Genomic DNA, 14948 nt, shown 5'->3' with positions numbered 1-14948 from the left:
GCTGATTCAGAATTTGAATGTTACCAAACTTGAAAACTCGCAGATTTTTGCGTAATTTGTGTTTTTTTCTTGTACGGAGTCCCACGAAGGAAAATTCCGCTACAAACAGAGCCATTACATCATTCCAAAAATAAAGCTGTTTTAATTTTTATTAGTTCATCAACATATCGTTTAGAGTTTTTGATAATTATTGCGAGGAAATGTTTCCCTCATGATTCGTTTTCAATCTGAAACTACGGATAAACCCAGGTTTCCATTATTGCTCTATAACTGTTTCAGGGTGTGCTCTTTATACAAGCTCCCTAATTTCTTTGATTGAAGAAGATACATTATAATTTACGATGAGCGATCCTTTTGCTACTAAACCATTTAATATTCAGCATTAGACCTCACATGACATCAATTTCGTAGTGCTTCCATGGACACACATCTCCACTTAAAAGAGCTTGCTCGGCTTTCATGTAAGCTTCTTGAGGCGTGAAACCACGGACTGACTCTCCACATATTCGGACGTTCTTTTCTCTCGCTAGAGACGCGATTCTGCTTTCCAGGTCTTCAAAGGATGTCTTGAAAACAGGGAGCTATAAAAACAATCAAATACGTTAATTAGCGGCCCCATTTCAGAAAAAAGTCCCCTTGGAATTTAAATTGACTTTCAAGGGCTCCTGTGGACTTAGTTTTTTTCAAATTCCTTAAAACTATATATCAATTCACGAAGAATTTCACTTATACTAAAAACAAATTGAATAAAAAAATCAGCAAACTTTTTTGTATCATTAATTTGACCCCTTTACGCTGTCGTCAGCGAATGGGCTAAGATAGATTACGTTACTAACGATGATTGGTGCAATTTATGCTGTCTAGAGAATGAAAGCGCTTAAATGTATACATCAAAGTAGAAACTCGTCATATTCTATGATCCTTACCTTGCTTTGAAGGTCGTTTGTATCCACATTGCAAGCGATCTCAACTTTCCTCCCTTTCAAAAACGCCATAGCCTGAATCCCATCCAAACCATTGATATTGCGTTGGCGAATCTCAGAGGCTATAAAGCGCCCGAAAACCAAATCATCAGTGTCAAGCAGGACATTTAAGACCGACATATACGGGATAGCACCTATTGCGGAGATTCCGTATTTCGGGCTATATGTACCAACATCTGGAATAATTTGACGCGAGATTTCAGAATCTTTGGTAAACCAACTCATCTCCTTACGTCGTTGAACCAAGTCACGTTCTTTATGGTCAGCCTTACCAAAATAAAATAAACTGGAGCCTGGGATGTTAGTGGTGATTAAGTCAGCAATCTGGTGGGCGACGCCTGCGCAATCCTGGAGAGAGGTCTGTGGAGAGATTGGATGGATAGGTATTAAATCTACGGCACCGAGTCTCGGGTGACCCACATCTGAATGCTTTTGTAAATCGATTGTTTGGAAGACTTTGGCACATGCGTGGTAAACGCTTTTAGCGAGATGTTCGATTGACGAAGCTATGGTGATGTTTCCACGGTTGAAAGAGCGGTCAGAGTAAACACTCAGAACAGTGCTCTTGCATTTGAAGGGCGAGGGTGTTGTGGAGGGCCATTGGTCTTGGCGTTCAACAGCAGCTTGCGCGACTTCATTGATCAATTCTAAATGACTTCCTTCAGAAATGTTTAAACAACAGACAGCAAGCTTGTGAGCTGACTTCATGGAGTGCTGATATTTTCGATATTTTACCTTTTTCACTATCGTTCACCTTTTTTAATTTAAATCAATCTGTAAAATAGACACAAGACATGCGAATGATTATTGGTTTTATTAATGCATGCTTACCCTCTGCTTCAGAAAAAAGTTTCACGATTTTCTTTTTTAATTTTAGTTTAAGGATAAACGAAATCATGATTGGCAAGGTTAATTTTGTTTCTTTATAAATTGCAAAAAAGCAAACGTGACAACAGTTGGTAAAACTTGCTCATGGTATGCGCAGCAGCTACCAATATAACGAGTATCTATCAATTGTTTTTAAAGGGAGATTCCCTGGTTACTTTGCTGTTCCATAGTGTCTTAAGAGAGGATCTGTCAAGATTTCGAGTAAGGGGAACCCTTTGACGATCAATCAATTATAGGCTCCCCAACGGTTTGCGTGAATGCGTGAATGGGCTTTTTCACCTGCGTGAAAATTAAAAAATGCGTCAATGCGTGAATTTGGGAAACACATTTGCGTGATTTCGTGAATTGAAGGCCCGCTGGAGGGGGGGCTCATTACAACAAAAGAAAAGTGATTAGAAAATGTCAGCAAATCAACAGAATAATAGTGGTGTCTTTAATGTAAACCTCCAGATCTGAACACAACCATTGGGTACAAGGAAATCTATTAAATTCACTTTAATCTCAAACGACTGGGTTCTGTAAAAACTGAAAGTTGAAAGTGGGTAGTTAGAAGGAGATGGTAAGATAGTGAATAAAGGAGTTGTAAAGAATCAAGGGAAAAGTTCACACTCAAACTGATCAAGGTAATAAGGGCAAGGGTGAGTTTTCAAAAATATCAGTGATCAATTTAATCAGAAGTAACGCAAACACTACTGGTAAAATTCATATTCTTAACAATTTACAACTCAATTCTCTTAAATATTCTGAAAAACTAATAAAAATACTGGAAAATCTATCAAATTTAAAAAATCTGAAGACTCTATTAATTAAAATCTACAAAGCTAAAAAACTATACCATCACTATTCACGTCTGGTAATACATACATATAACAACAATAGAAATCCTGCAAACTTGTGACTTTTGAAAACTTGTAACAGAAGATTTTCACTACTCAAAATCGGGCGCGTAAAAGACAAAAAAAAAAGATTCTGCTCAAAGGCTTCAATATTTCAGGTTCTGACTATTATCGAGCCTAAAAAATGGTTATCTTCAAACTGACACTTACCCTCTGAAGCTTTACTCTCAGTCCAGTTCCTCGGTACTAAAGTGTTGAGTAATAAATGCTGCATAGCCTCATTTGAAAAAGTTAGCTTTAAAAATCTTTTTGATCGCACTGGTATATAGATACACAAAACTCCCAACTCCCTCCAAAACTTACTCCAGTAGCTCGCAATTCTCCCTCAACTGGGGAGCTTTGTGCCTCCCAAAAGATCTCCTGCCATGTCTAGTAGAGTGTCTGAAAGCAAAAGCAAGAAATAAGATTAAGAATTTAACCCATTCAGGCCCGGAGACCCGGAGACCCGCGGACCCAGCATCATAGGGCTATATCTCCGGAGCTCTCGTAGCTACTATATGAAAGAGCATGAAATTTTGGTTGGTTTGCGGGCGCCTTTACCCCTTAACCGATGTCTTTTACTATATAATATTCTAGCGAGAGACTATGCGCTGACGCAAAATGTTCAAAGCTCTGGAACTGAAAGGATTAAGCATTATTAAAGTCACTCTGTTAAAGAATGAACACTTTCAGATCCTCAAGCAAAAAAGGAAGAAAAAAATTTGAAACTGTAATGATTGTGTTATATAAGGATACCTTCAAGATCAGTTAGTTCGCCCATCACTGCATCAAATTCAACAGAGTCTTGTGTTGATGAACCACTCACTGGTTGATATGCTCTATTGAGAAAGTGTCAATACGAGAGTTACAATACGAAAACGTCGACTTGCTCTCGCCGGTCACGTAGCACGTCGAGAAGAGCCCGCCTCGCAGCTATTGATGTGGTCACCCGACTCGAAGAGAAAGACTGGAAGACCTTTCACTACCTTGAAAAGTGTCATACTTGAGGATACTGGATTAACAAAGAAAGAAGCGATCAACATCATGAAAGACAGAGAAGCTTGGAAACTCTTTTAAACCAATACCTGAAGAACGTTAAAAAAGCTACGTTGTCCAATTTGAAATCCATCAAGTTTATACTAAAATAGGTACTAAGGGCAGCTGATTTGAAATGAAACTGTCATACTTCGCACTTAAAAAGAATTCAAATCTGATACCTGAAATGATCAAAGCTTACTGAAAGAATCGAAAATATCAGTTTTGAAAGCTTGAATGAAATCGCTTACTTGAGTTCGTTTTGTTCTTCTAAAGCGGGCGTTGACTTGTTATCTAAAAAAATATTGTTAATGTGAAACATTTTAATTACGTATCCCCAAATATTTATATGAACTAACTAGCTAATAGTTAATCGATCGTGAAATGAACAAGTGACCAGACGCGCGGTATGAAAAGAAAACTGCGAAGATCGATAGCCATTTAATCTGTGGTGAAAAATAATTCAAAATAAAAAGAGGCTCATTTGAAAACAGCCTCACCTAAGAAAACATCTTCGGGCAGAGATTGATCTTGTCCGACATCATCAAGGCCTCCCAGAGTTGATAGTTCACCTTCTAATGTGTCGAGTTGAAGGAGGGCCGCATCCATGCCGATCTCCGAAGGTAAGGTTGGCGAAGAAGAGGCTCGCGATTCTAAAAGTCAATAAACATGAACATTTCATCCTCATCCTAATTCAATTCCTAATTCAGCGAAATGTTTACAGAAATTCCACACAAGTTTATCTCAGTAATCAACGTCCAATTTGATTGATCGAGAAAGATTTTGAGAGCACCTTTGCGTGTAAATGGAAAAAGGTGACAATTATTCAGAAATCGCACATGTCGGTCGAAACTCGTACAATGAACGGTAAATCACTCGTAACAAGGATAAAATTTTAATTTGATTCTCGTACTATGGGTACAACTTTCTCCGTCTCCTTATTACTCGTGGCCAATCGTCAATTGTACTCCAAAAGAGCATCTTATATCTTTGTCCAGTGATTTAATCAAAGAGGGTGAACTTCTTACCTTGAGAAAAGCAAAACATTGGTGAATCTGGGTTTGAACTTGGAAGGTCAACTAAACCTAAATGATAAAGAGAATATGTTGTTTTGAAGTTGATTGATAAGCACTCAGAAAATCTTTTTCATTGTGATAAGAGTTACTTCTAAATTCGCATTCTGATCAAAATTCTATATTCTCATTAACTTATACGAAGGAATTTGGAGCAAAACACTCTGAAATTTGTAAGGAATCATACATACTTGGTTTGGATTTCTTTTGTGTGGAGGGTGCCAGTCCTTTCAAGATGTCACCGACAGTGCTATTCAATGCTGGTAGTTGTAAGGATCCATCTTCACAAGAATCCAACACATTCAAAGATTGCGGTAATCCCAAATCCTCAGGCAGATAGACAGGGCTTTGTCGTGGTACAATAGCTAGCCCACCTCCTGGTAAAGTGGATTGGGTCCTCGCCAACTGCTCCAATTCTGCTGCTTTAGCCTTTTCCTCTTGTCTCTTTTTGACTAGCAATGGATCTATTCAAAACAAAAATTCCATTTATTAGACAGGAATCCCGCCAACCACTCGAATTCTTTGCTTGCAGATAGACATTTTTTCTCTTTTGGATGTTACAGGTAAAATAAAAAGGTCGGTGTCTTAAAAATAATCATAATCGAGCTCGAAAGAAAAAATCAATAACCTTTTTTTCCGATGACGTATTCTGAACTTCAACGTCAGAGGCTCGTTCATTCTAAAAGCGTTATTTAATTTTCCATTCCCCCGGGGGAGGGGGCCCTCGATTCAAAAACGACCATACGGGCGGCCCAAAATTAGGCCTTTGAAACCGAACCCTTACAATGCAGAAGAATTTTTTCTAAATTTGGTGCATTTTTTTATAAATTTTGACCATTTTCAGGCCAAATATTGTCAGCTTGTCGAAATCTTACACCCTTAGAGTGCAATTTTTCTCATCTTTGCTGATTTCAACCCTTACAGTGCACTTTGGGAAGCTTGGAAAATAAACCCTTAAAGGCCGCACGTATGGTAGGTCATTCCACTTGTTTTGTAGTGGGGGAAGGTTAGGTTCGCAAATGAAAAAAATTTGATCTTACACTTTCTTTCTTGTTCGAACTGGAGCAAGATGCTATAAAAAAATTGGGATTGGTTACGGAGAAGTCTTGTCTTGAATCCTATTCTAATCTATGATGTTCTATATGTACTCAACAATCCTCGATAAAACTATATAACAGCCTAGCACTATTTTTTCAAGCGCCCTGAAATTCTGAATAGCTCTTTCAACAGACTAACAAACTGAGAGAAAGAAGCAAGGAAATGAACTTTACTTTCTGTAAGCCTTCTTGAGTGTAGCAAACGTATTATCTACAAACATCTTTCCGATGACTTCGCAACAAATATTTGTCCAAATCTTCCAATGACTGGTCGCCTGAAATTATTGATTACTACTAATTTGATTTGATTGATTACTAATTTCTTATTAAAGTCAATAAGCTTTGGAACAAAAAATACAATTAGCTTTTAATTAAGATAAAATACTTATTACACTGAGAATACGAACGAAGCATGAAAAATTATATGGCTTCAGATGAAAAAAGGATTTCTAGACCTTAAATAGGATCAGGTTCACAAAATTTGGTTTCGCATCGTTCTGAGATGAAATGAAACTGTTCTATTGGCCAAATACAGACTTGACGTCACTTCTAATCCGTTTTGAACCGATATGAAAGCCTTATGTGTGAACATAGTCTCAATCCAGATATCTGTCTCCATAATGACAAAAACAATACAGTGAAGATATACGCTGACTTGAGATAAGTGCGATGTTCTGACGACATTCAGCCAGCATTCTATTGTAAAGACTTTCTTTTTAATGGCATTTTGATAAAAGTACAGCAAAATGCTTTTTCGATAGAGTACAGTCCAGTAAAGTCAACTCTCTCTAATTCGAACCAAAATATTGGTCCCCATCGGCTTAAAGGTGGCTTAAAAATTACTCTCCCTGTAATTTGAATCTTTCTCTAATTCGAATAAAACTTTGATCCCTTGAAGATCGAATTAGAGAGAGTCAACTGTAGTATCATACGCACCGCTTTATAGCCGCCTGCATGTTGAACCGTTTGATAAAACTTGAACAGGCTGATTTTCTTCCCATGCCACTTAACAACATAACTCATTTTCTTTTCATTTATATTTCTCTTTATACAATCTTCCCAAAATGGTTTGAATTCTTTCCAGAAACTCTCCTCCTGGAAATGATATGACGAAAAAGAATTAAAGTTAATTTTAATCTAACTTAAAATATTTGTCTAAAAAAACATCTAAAAGTACATTACTTAAAGCTTCATGTTTATATAATCGTTAGATGTACTGAATGATTTAAAGGTTAATTTCACAATTACTTTAAGTTTTTAATCCTCGCAACTTGTTCACTTTGCTGGTATGAATTGGACAATCTTGAACTGTGAAAAGATTCCTTTTCCTAGGAGAATAACGATCCCCCAATTGGCCTTCTCCAATGGGAATCAAATTAAAATGAACAAAATGAAAGGTTTCATTTTATACAAAGAAAACAATAACATGATTCCTTACATTTTCAAATGTAGTTATTTGAGCTGAACCTTCCTCTTTTGCCTCTTGCTTAGTTTTCTTCTTTGGAACTGACTCTTTGGTACGTTTCTTTAAGATTGGTTTTGATCTATTTACAGGGACAACACTTTTGTATCTATTGGCAGCTGCCATTGGGCTTTGTAGTCTTTTAACCCTCATTGCGTTTTGTAAACTTTTCTGATCAGTTGATGGTCTTTGTGGGGCAGTGTTGCCATTATTGTTGAAATCGAACACATTATAAGGAGAGGCTGGTGGATTTTTGGAAGCTGCTTGTCCCCAAATGTTCCAGCTTGGAGTTTGTGGAAATGATTGGTAATTTTGGAAACTGGAAGTACTTTGCGGAACTAAGACTGGACATAATGTTCCATTAATATTCATCATTCTCTGCAAGGAAAAAATTGATTGAAAGTGAAATGTAAAAGTAAACAGTGGAAAAATACCTTGATTAAATTGAAAAGGATTATTGGTTACATTTAAAAGGTCCCAAACTGCAACTGTTGTTATATTAATTTCGTGACCCTCTGATTATTATATGTTCGTTTGTCATATTTTTCTAATGCAAAAATAAAGTAAAGGGTTTAAGCTGATTTTTATGAAAAACCCAAAGTCCAAATCAATGAATCAGAAATAATATAAAACTTCGTCAGATAACGTCGGATTTCAGTTGAAATTATATAAGCTTACAGTTTCGAATTGACTTAAATCGTGTTGTTGTACAATGTTTTGGTTATCGAGTGTCGGTACTTCTTGATCATCTTCATTTGATGGTTTTTCTTTGGGCTTTCTTCCCCTCCTTTTAGAAGGCCCTGGAAATTTCACTTTTAGTTTTGGCCCTGCAGTGCCAATGTCCCTAAAACAGATATCAAACTTGAAAATATCACCCATTCGACATTTCAAAATAAGGATGTTGCAAAAACATAGAAGACTTTTGAAAACATGTGTCTTCGTCAGGGGAAACTTACCTGACAGGTTTAGGAGGTTCCTTCCATTGAAAAATAATCCTCTTCAATCTTTCTTCTGGTGAAAAATTCATAAAAGTTGAAGCTTCTTGTTTTGATTTCAAAAATTCTTCTTTCAATTTCTTCTTTTTCATTGCCCGTTCATCGAACACAAGGATACCAGAGGACGTATTGTATATCTGAACTTGTCTGGCAGAGATCCATGCATGGGTATGCATTTGACCGAGAAATTCCACATGATAATATTTAGGATCATTTGTTCCATCCTGGTAGCGAATTATATGACTACCCTCAGGTTCTGCTGGATCTTTTGTTATGATTGCTGGCCAACTTAATAAAAAAAAAGACAAAAATTTAAGTTTGATCAAATTTTACCAAAACTATATTTTGATGACACGATTCACAACCATTTGAAAATAAAAATTTCTAAGCGGCCATTCAAGAGGAAGGGGTGCATTATTTCACGCTTATTTTTGACTGGATAGCCAGTAAGGAGCACTGCAACCCGGTCCGAGGCGTTTCAATCGCTTATAAACTCCAATTGTGGTTGACAATTTCTTGGAATAGCCCTAAAATCAGAATCGCCATACCTAGGATAACCAGCCATTTTCGCCATGACCAAAGATCCAAGCTCCAATTCACTAAACACGACAGTTTCCCCTTTCTTGACTTGCATTTTCTGTTGAGGAGCATCGCAGAAACTGTAAGCTTTATCAGGGTTCATGTGACAATACCATTGGATATTTTTTATCTCATCTTGCACACCAGAAAGCAGCTTTCTCCATTTCATACATTGTGGATACTCGCATTGCACCCAAAAATATTCTTCTGTTCCTGTTTCCATTTTTATTGTTACCTTTTAAAGAACAAAAATGGTCAAAATAAAACATATTCCCGCATATCCAATTAAACTTTAACAGTGAAAGAGATCTATTTACTTCTGATTTTTTCAGGATAATGATGTGGCAATAAAACTATGGCAACATGTTCTTGTCTTGGAACAATCAAAAATTTGCTTAGTCTTAGTCTTAATAAACTGCCACCCTAATCTATCAGCCATTTCCACACAAATCATATATTGAGGAAAGTAGGCAAATTTGCAAAATTTCACTTTTGACATGCATTGGACCAAGAAGCCAACAATTGGAAATAAATATAAGTAGCAATAATGGACATATGGATATCCAGACAAAAAATTTCAGAAAAAAATTCAAGAACAACAAAGTTTCTAAAATTTTAGAGTCTGGTCAGTGCAACTTTTCTGCCAAGTCAGCTTTTTCCATAAATTATGCGCACATAGAAAAACATAGAAAACCCCACAAAAATTCTGATATCTAGGCGCCTATTGACCAATTAGATGCTTTCACATAATGCATGGACAAATATTCCTGCAGACAAGTTAGTTGGACCAGATCGTAAACAAGAGACACAATAGACCTTTTCGCCTTTCCATCCGCCATATTGAATTGTATGCAAAAATTATGGTGGCTGAATTGCCGTGGTGAAATTCCCTTAGAAAGTATGCAAAACATATGCAAAAAGAAAGTATTAATTAAAAACTTACATGCATAATTGGCATTATATTAAAGTGTAATCTTGTAGAAGAAAGATTAAATTTGCTTCTCTTGAAAACTAGAAACAATTATATTCACTCATCTCTTAGAACAAGCACTTCAAAAGACCATAACATTAGACATAAACTCAAACTGAAAAATCACCCGCGATGGTAAAAAACAATCCTTATTCGGCTGACGGCAAATTATTCTCCTGGGAATAAAGCCGCCAAATGATCAAATCAAAACATTGATAAAGTGTGACGTCATGATTACTGCTTTCAGTTTGCGTGTTTTGAAAGTTTGATGTGTGTACTCCGTCTTCGTGGAATTCTTTAATGGCATGAAAACAGAATATGCAATGTCTTTAAGAACAAATTCCTAAAAGGCTTTTGTTGTTCTGTAAATATTTCCTTTTGGATTAAGAAATTCAATCTTTTATTGTTCTAATGATTATAATATTTATTTATAAGATGCTTTGTTGTCTTTTTAATCTTTGTGTAAACTTGCATATGTTTTGCATACATTCCAACTAAATCCAACCACGGCATTTTCGTTCCTGTATTTTTGCATACAATTCAAGATGGCGGACGGAAAGGCGAAAAGGTCTATTATAAACAAGCAACATGCTGAATGGACCTACCTAGTGATTAACATCAGATGAAAATAAGAAAAAAGTGACAATAATTGTACAAAAATTCAGAATGGAAAAATAAAGCTTGTGTGCTGAATAATGTAAAATGGTAAAAAGGAATTTCCCCAAATACGAAAATCACTAAACCATTCATGCCCAAAAAACCTTTTAAGCTGGTTTTGGCACAAATTTGCCCAAAAAAACTTTCCTTAAAAATCTGGCTCCGTCACATTTTGGGCATTGCCATTTTGCATCATTGTGCAAAATATCAGAAAAAAATTACGAGTCAACATTGAGAAAAATATTTTTTTATTTAGTTAAAGGGAATTTCCCCAAAATACGAAAATCCGTTTTTAAGGCAAATTACAGGGTTCAGACAGACCTTCGAAAATAAAATTCCCTGAGTTTCCCTGAATTTTAATCAATTTTCAAAGGTTTTTTCCCTGAGAAATTCCTCATTTTAGCTATTTTTTCCCTATTTTTTCCCTGAGTATCAAGCAAACCATTAAAACTAAGCAGAGTCAAAAGAGATGTATCTTTAAACAAAAGGCACACAAATCAAATGGTAAACCTAAAGTAAAAATTAAAGCTACAAATACTGCATATGAATAAACACTTTAAAACTAAAAAAACTTTTAAATCTGTTTTTTCCATTCATTCTTCAAAAAATAAAATTCCCTGAGTTTCCCTGAGCAGACTGGAAAAAAAAATTTTTCCCTGGGCTTCCCTGAGTTTCCCTGATTTTTCTGAAAATTCATCATATTTCCAGGTTTTCCAGGTTTTCCAGGGTCTGTCTGAACCCTGAAATAAGAATTTTCAGGGAAAAACCACTTCAGCCATTCTTTAGAGAATCTTGCCCTCCATCTTTGTACAAAAAATCAGAAAAAAGTAATGACAGGATTTTGCGTCCAAAAAACCCTATTTTTACAGATTTTTAGGCAGTTTTTGGCCCAAACGTCAAATCAAATAGGGTAACCAGGTATTCCGTTATCAAATAAAATATGTATAAAGTGAGAGTGGGAAGAATCTTTTACATTTGATTTTGATCATAAAACTCACTCTTAATCGGTGTAAATAAAGCTCTGATGGTTCATGATTCCATGATTCATAATCTTAACCTCAAGACCCTCCAGCAAAGACAGCTCGAAACTAAACTGAACTACATGCATAAGATTCTACATGGTCGAATTGCTTGTTCATCTTCTGTTGTATGTCGTGCTTGTACCGCTAACGTAAAAATGATACCAATAAATGCACGAATCCAGTCGTATGAATACAGCTATGTCCCCTCAACAACAATTAGGTTGTGGAATGCCTTACCAACCCATATCGTCAATGAAGAAGACCCTGATAAATTTAGCCTTAGCAATTCTAACTGCAAATTTTAACTTGTGGAATTTTTATTTCTTTATTTTTACTTTTTTCTATCCTGAGCTAGTCCTTTTTGTCTCTTCCAATTTTACTCTTCGTGTCTTGTGTCCCCATGCTTTTTCTTCTGTTGGAACAATTTTTGTGCCGTGTTTTCTTTTTTACTTAGCACTGCTGGCCTCGTCACCATCGTGGAATCATCGACATGGATAATTTTAATATTGCAACCTAATATTTTTATCTTACATTTTGATATGAAAATATTTATTTTAATAGTTTTTTATTTCCAAATTAAAATATTTTTCCTATAATTCCTACAATTTTCTACTTAGCTTGGCATGTAATCATCTTGTCCCAGCTCACTCTTACACTTTGATATTTGAGTCTACACCTACTTTTGTGCTTTCCTTTTACCAGCGTCTTAGAACATCTTGCGCTAATGTTTTTAACTTTTTATTTTATTTTATCCTTTATGTTTAAAATCACGAAAATGTACGTAATGTATTATGTGATAATTCAATAGAACTAGAACTAGATGGTGGATGGATGGAAAGGCAAAAAGGTCTATGACTCACTGCCTTCATAATTTTATAAGGAATGTTTCTAAAACTCATAGTCTGTTTTTTTTTCAAATAGACATGAATATAGCTTAATAAGCTTAATTAATTCCTTATAAGAGTCAAGGTACTTGACAATCCAATAGCTCCCTTTAAACAATCAAAAGGAAATTGGAAAATTGATTTGTATTGGAAATCCAGGAGTTTTAATTGCTTTTGTATTGCAAATCCATGAATTCTTTTTGCTGATTTTTGCCTCGATTGCCCAAAACCCGTTCAGCATTTCATCGTTAAAAAAATTGCCGTTTTCGGCAATAATTTCCGAAAAGAGCAATAATTGCAGTTTTTATCTTAAACACCCTACTGAGTACTCATAGCTGTCAACTCTCTTGCATTGGGCGGGGGAGACTCCCGCATGCCAAAGTTTTCTCCCGCGGGAAAAAAATTCAGGCTAATTTCCCGCATTTAGGGGTCACTCACATATCGATTCTTCCCACGACTAACGTCAAATTGACGCTAACAGTCAGGGAAATCCCTCAATTGCGGTAGTAATTTCTTACTGCAATATTGCGGTATAAACGTCACTTTTAAATTTTTCATGTACCGCAATTGCAGTATACCCAAGAAACAGAATTCAAGATTCAAGGAGAAAACAGGCAATTTTTGTACATAATTGATCATATCTTTTTAACGCACAGACAAAATATTTTTCCCGTAGATCAGATTCTTTTAATAAAGAAAAGCTATCTTCTCGTACGATTTTTTACAGTCGATGTTTGTTTATCTTTGTCGACCAGCACTATATGTAGCTGTTATAAGCCTTTGTAGGCTAATCACGATTGAAAACTACCGCAATTGCAGTATACCGCAATTGAGGGATTTCCCTGACTGGCTAATTTGAAAACCCCCCCACCAACACCTCTTAACGTCAAAGTTCAAAAATTATCAAAAATCGATGAAAATTTTCTTCTTCACTTTCATCATTGTTTCGTCAGCCATCTTTAATTTCGCTATGGCTTGCTCAGGCAGTTTACATTTAAAAAATAATGGAGATAATTTCTAAACTTTTTTCAGAAAGTTGCCGGAATCAATTATCTCCATAATCATAATCAACAGAAAAGCCGCATTTCACAAAAAAAAGACCGACCGTCGGCGAAATTCAAGGGCCGTGCGGACCGTCTGAACAAAAGGAACTCGAGACGTAAATATCGGGCCGTTTGTTTTGGTTAAAGTTTCTGTAAAATAGCGAAGCGAACGAATATTTAGGTATGTGAAAGGAGGAAAAGAAATATGAAAAGTAACATTTGTCACGGAATAAACGTATATATTAAAAATCGATATTTCTGGTGAAATTTCTTAGCGTCAAAGACTCTAACCCACCCACCCCTTCGCGTCAATTTGACGTTAGTCGTGGGAAGAATCGATATGTGAGTGACCCCTTACAGGATCTTCTCCCGCATCTCTCGCATTTCCAAAAAAATTTCCGATTTCCTGAAAAAAAATTCAGATTTTGAAAAAACAGAATGGCAAAATTTCCTGAAATTGGAAAATTGGGACGAAAAATTCCCCTATTCCCCTACCTTATTGGTATATATTTTCGCGTGTTACAAATTTTTGCGGGTACTTAATTTTGCGAGTTTTTTGGTCGATTTTCGCGAAATTTAATACTGTTTAAATTTTTCAAAATTACAAAATCGCGAAATTAAATACATGCGAAAAATTTTTTGTCAGTATTTTTACATCAAAAACGTTGTGTTTCAAGCAAAATCAGTCTTTTTCTTGCTTTATATTTCCACTTTCTGAAAATACCTAGTTTAGTGAGTCGTGAAATTTAATACAAGCGAAAATTTTCCAGAAGTCGGCAATCGCGAAATTTAATACACGCGAAACACGTTTTTTCGCGATTCGCGAAAATTTGTAACATGCGAAAATATATACCAATAAGGTATTTTCCGAAAAAAATTTCTGATAAAATCGGATTTCGCGAGAAAATTCCCCCAATTTCCCGCTTTTCTGATTTGGAAAAATTGGATTATCGGGGAAAATTTTTCCGTGGCTTGGAGCTGTCACGTATTTTTGTGAGGCGAAGTTGACAGCTATACAGTACCCCCAGGGGGGTTTGGCCAATTTTGGACTTCTGACCTTAAAAATTGCACAGAATGTCTCACAATAGGTTAGATTTTCATAAAAAAACACTATAGTCATCTGGGGTAATTACGGGACAGTTAAAATTAAGGGGTAAATACGGGACACCCCTAAAGATGGTGTTATTGTTATAAATTTGGATTCAGATGGGGAGGATTTTGGAGATAGTCATTCTAGCTGCTAGAAAAATGTCTAGTTAGATTATTCTAACATATACTTTTGATGTTTCAACAAAAGTTTCATATGTCACCATAAAAATCAATTTTCGTAGTTTTAGAAGGAACTTTTCAAGCTTTAGTGTCAGGAAGAGCTGCAATCACTTTGA

General features: G+C 35.8%; 3 protein-coding genes across 4 annotated transcripts in view; 1 reads left to right on the top strand and 2 right to left on the bottom strand.

The window, feature by feature from the left end:
* LOC136816886 (MOB-like protein phocein) overlaps positions 1 to 14948 on the top strand; it is a 121319-nt gene that overhangs the window by 19786 nt on the left and 86585 nt on the right. The gene's annotated exons all lie outside the window — the stretch shown is intronic.
* On the bottom strand, positions 16 to 1769 carry LOC136816883 (uncharacterized). The gene is made up of 2 exons (XM_067073215.1): positions 927 to 1769; positions 16 to 581 (listed from the first exon to the last, which is right to left on the bottom strand). The coding sequence occupies exons 1-2, from the start codon at positions 1689 to 1691 to the stop codon at positions 390 to 392; spliced, it is 957 nt and encodes a 318-aa protein (XP_066929316.1). The 5' UTR covers positions 1692 to 1769; the 3' UTR covers positions 16 to 389.
* On the bottom strand, positions 2592 to 9222 carry LOC136816881 (uncharacterized). Its single transcript, XM_067073210.1, has 13 exons — positions 8957 to 9222; positions 8370 to 8696; positions 8092 to 8257; positions 7390 to 7791; positions 6888 to 7046; positions 6126 to 6226; positions 5895 to 5926; positions 5046 to 5318; positions 4810 to 4866; positions 4282 to 4434; positions 4033 to 4075; positions 3503 to 3585; positions 2592 to 3148 (listed from the first exon to the last, which is right to left on the bottom strand). Exons 1-13 carry the CDS (start codon positions 9208 to 9210, stop codon positions 3093 to 3095), a joined length of 2106 nt encoding a protein of 701 aa, XP_066929311.1. The 5' UTR covers positions 9211 to 9222; the 3' UTR covers positions 2592 to 3092.

The sequence above is a fragment of the Clytia hemisphaerica genome, unplaced genomic scaffold, assembly GCF_902728285.1.
Source record: "Clytia hemisphaerica strain Z4C2 unplaced genomic scaffold, Clytia hemisphaerica genome assembly, whole genome shotgun sequence".
NCBI lineage: Eukaryota > Metazoa > Cnidaria > Hydrozoa > Leptothecata > Clytiidae > Clytia > Clytia hemisphaerica.
This window is presented reverse-complemented; position numbering and strand designations above follow the sequence as displayed.

Coding starts and splice junctions, on each gene's coding strand:
- LOC136816883 (XM_067073215.1), bottom strand. CDS start 1,691: ATGAAGTCAGCTCACAAGCTTGCTGTCTGTTGTTTAAACATTTCTGAA. Junction 582..926: donor CAAACGACCTTCAAAGCAAG/GTAAGGATCATA, acceptor TTGTTTTTATAG/CTCCCTGTTTTCAAGACATC.
- LOC136816881 (XM_067073210.1), bottom strand. CDS start 9,210: ATGGAAACAGGAACAGAAGAATATTTTTGGGTGCAATGCGAGTATCCA. Junction 7,792..8,091: donor ATTTAAGTCAATTCGAAACT/GTAAGCTTATAT, acceptor TTTTCCTTGCAG/AGAATGATGAATATTAATGG. Junction 4,435..4,809: donor AATGTTTTGCTTTTCTCAAG/GTAAGAAGTTCA, acceptor ATTGACTTTTAG/AATCGCGAGCCTCTTCTTCG.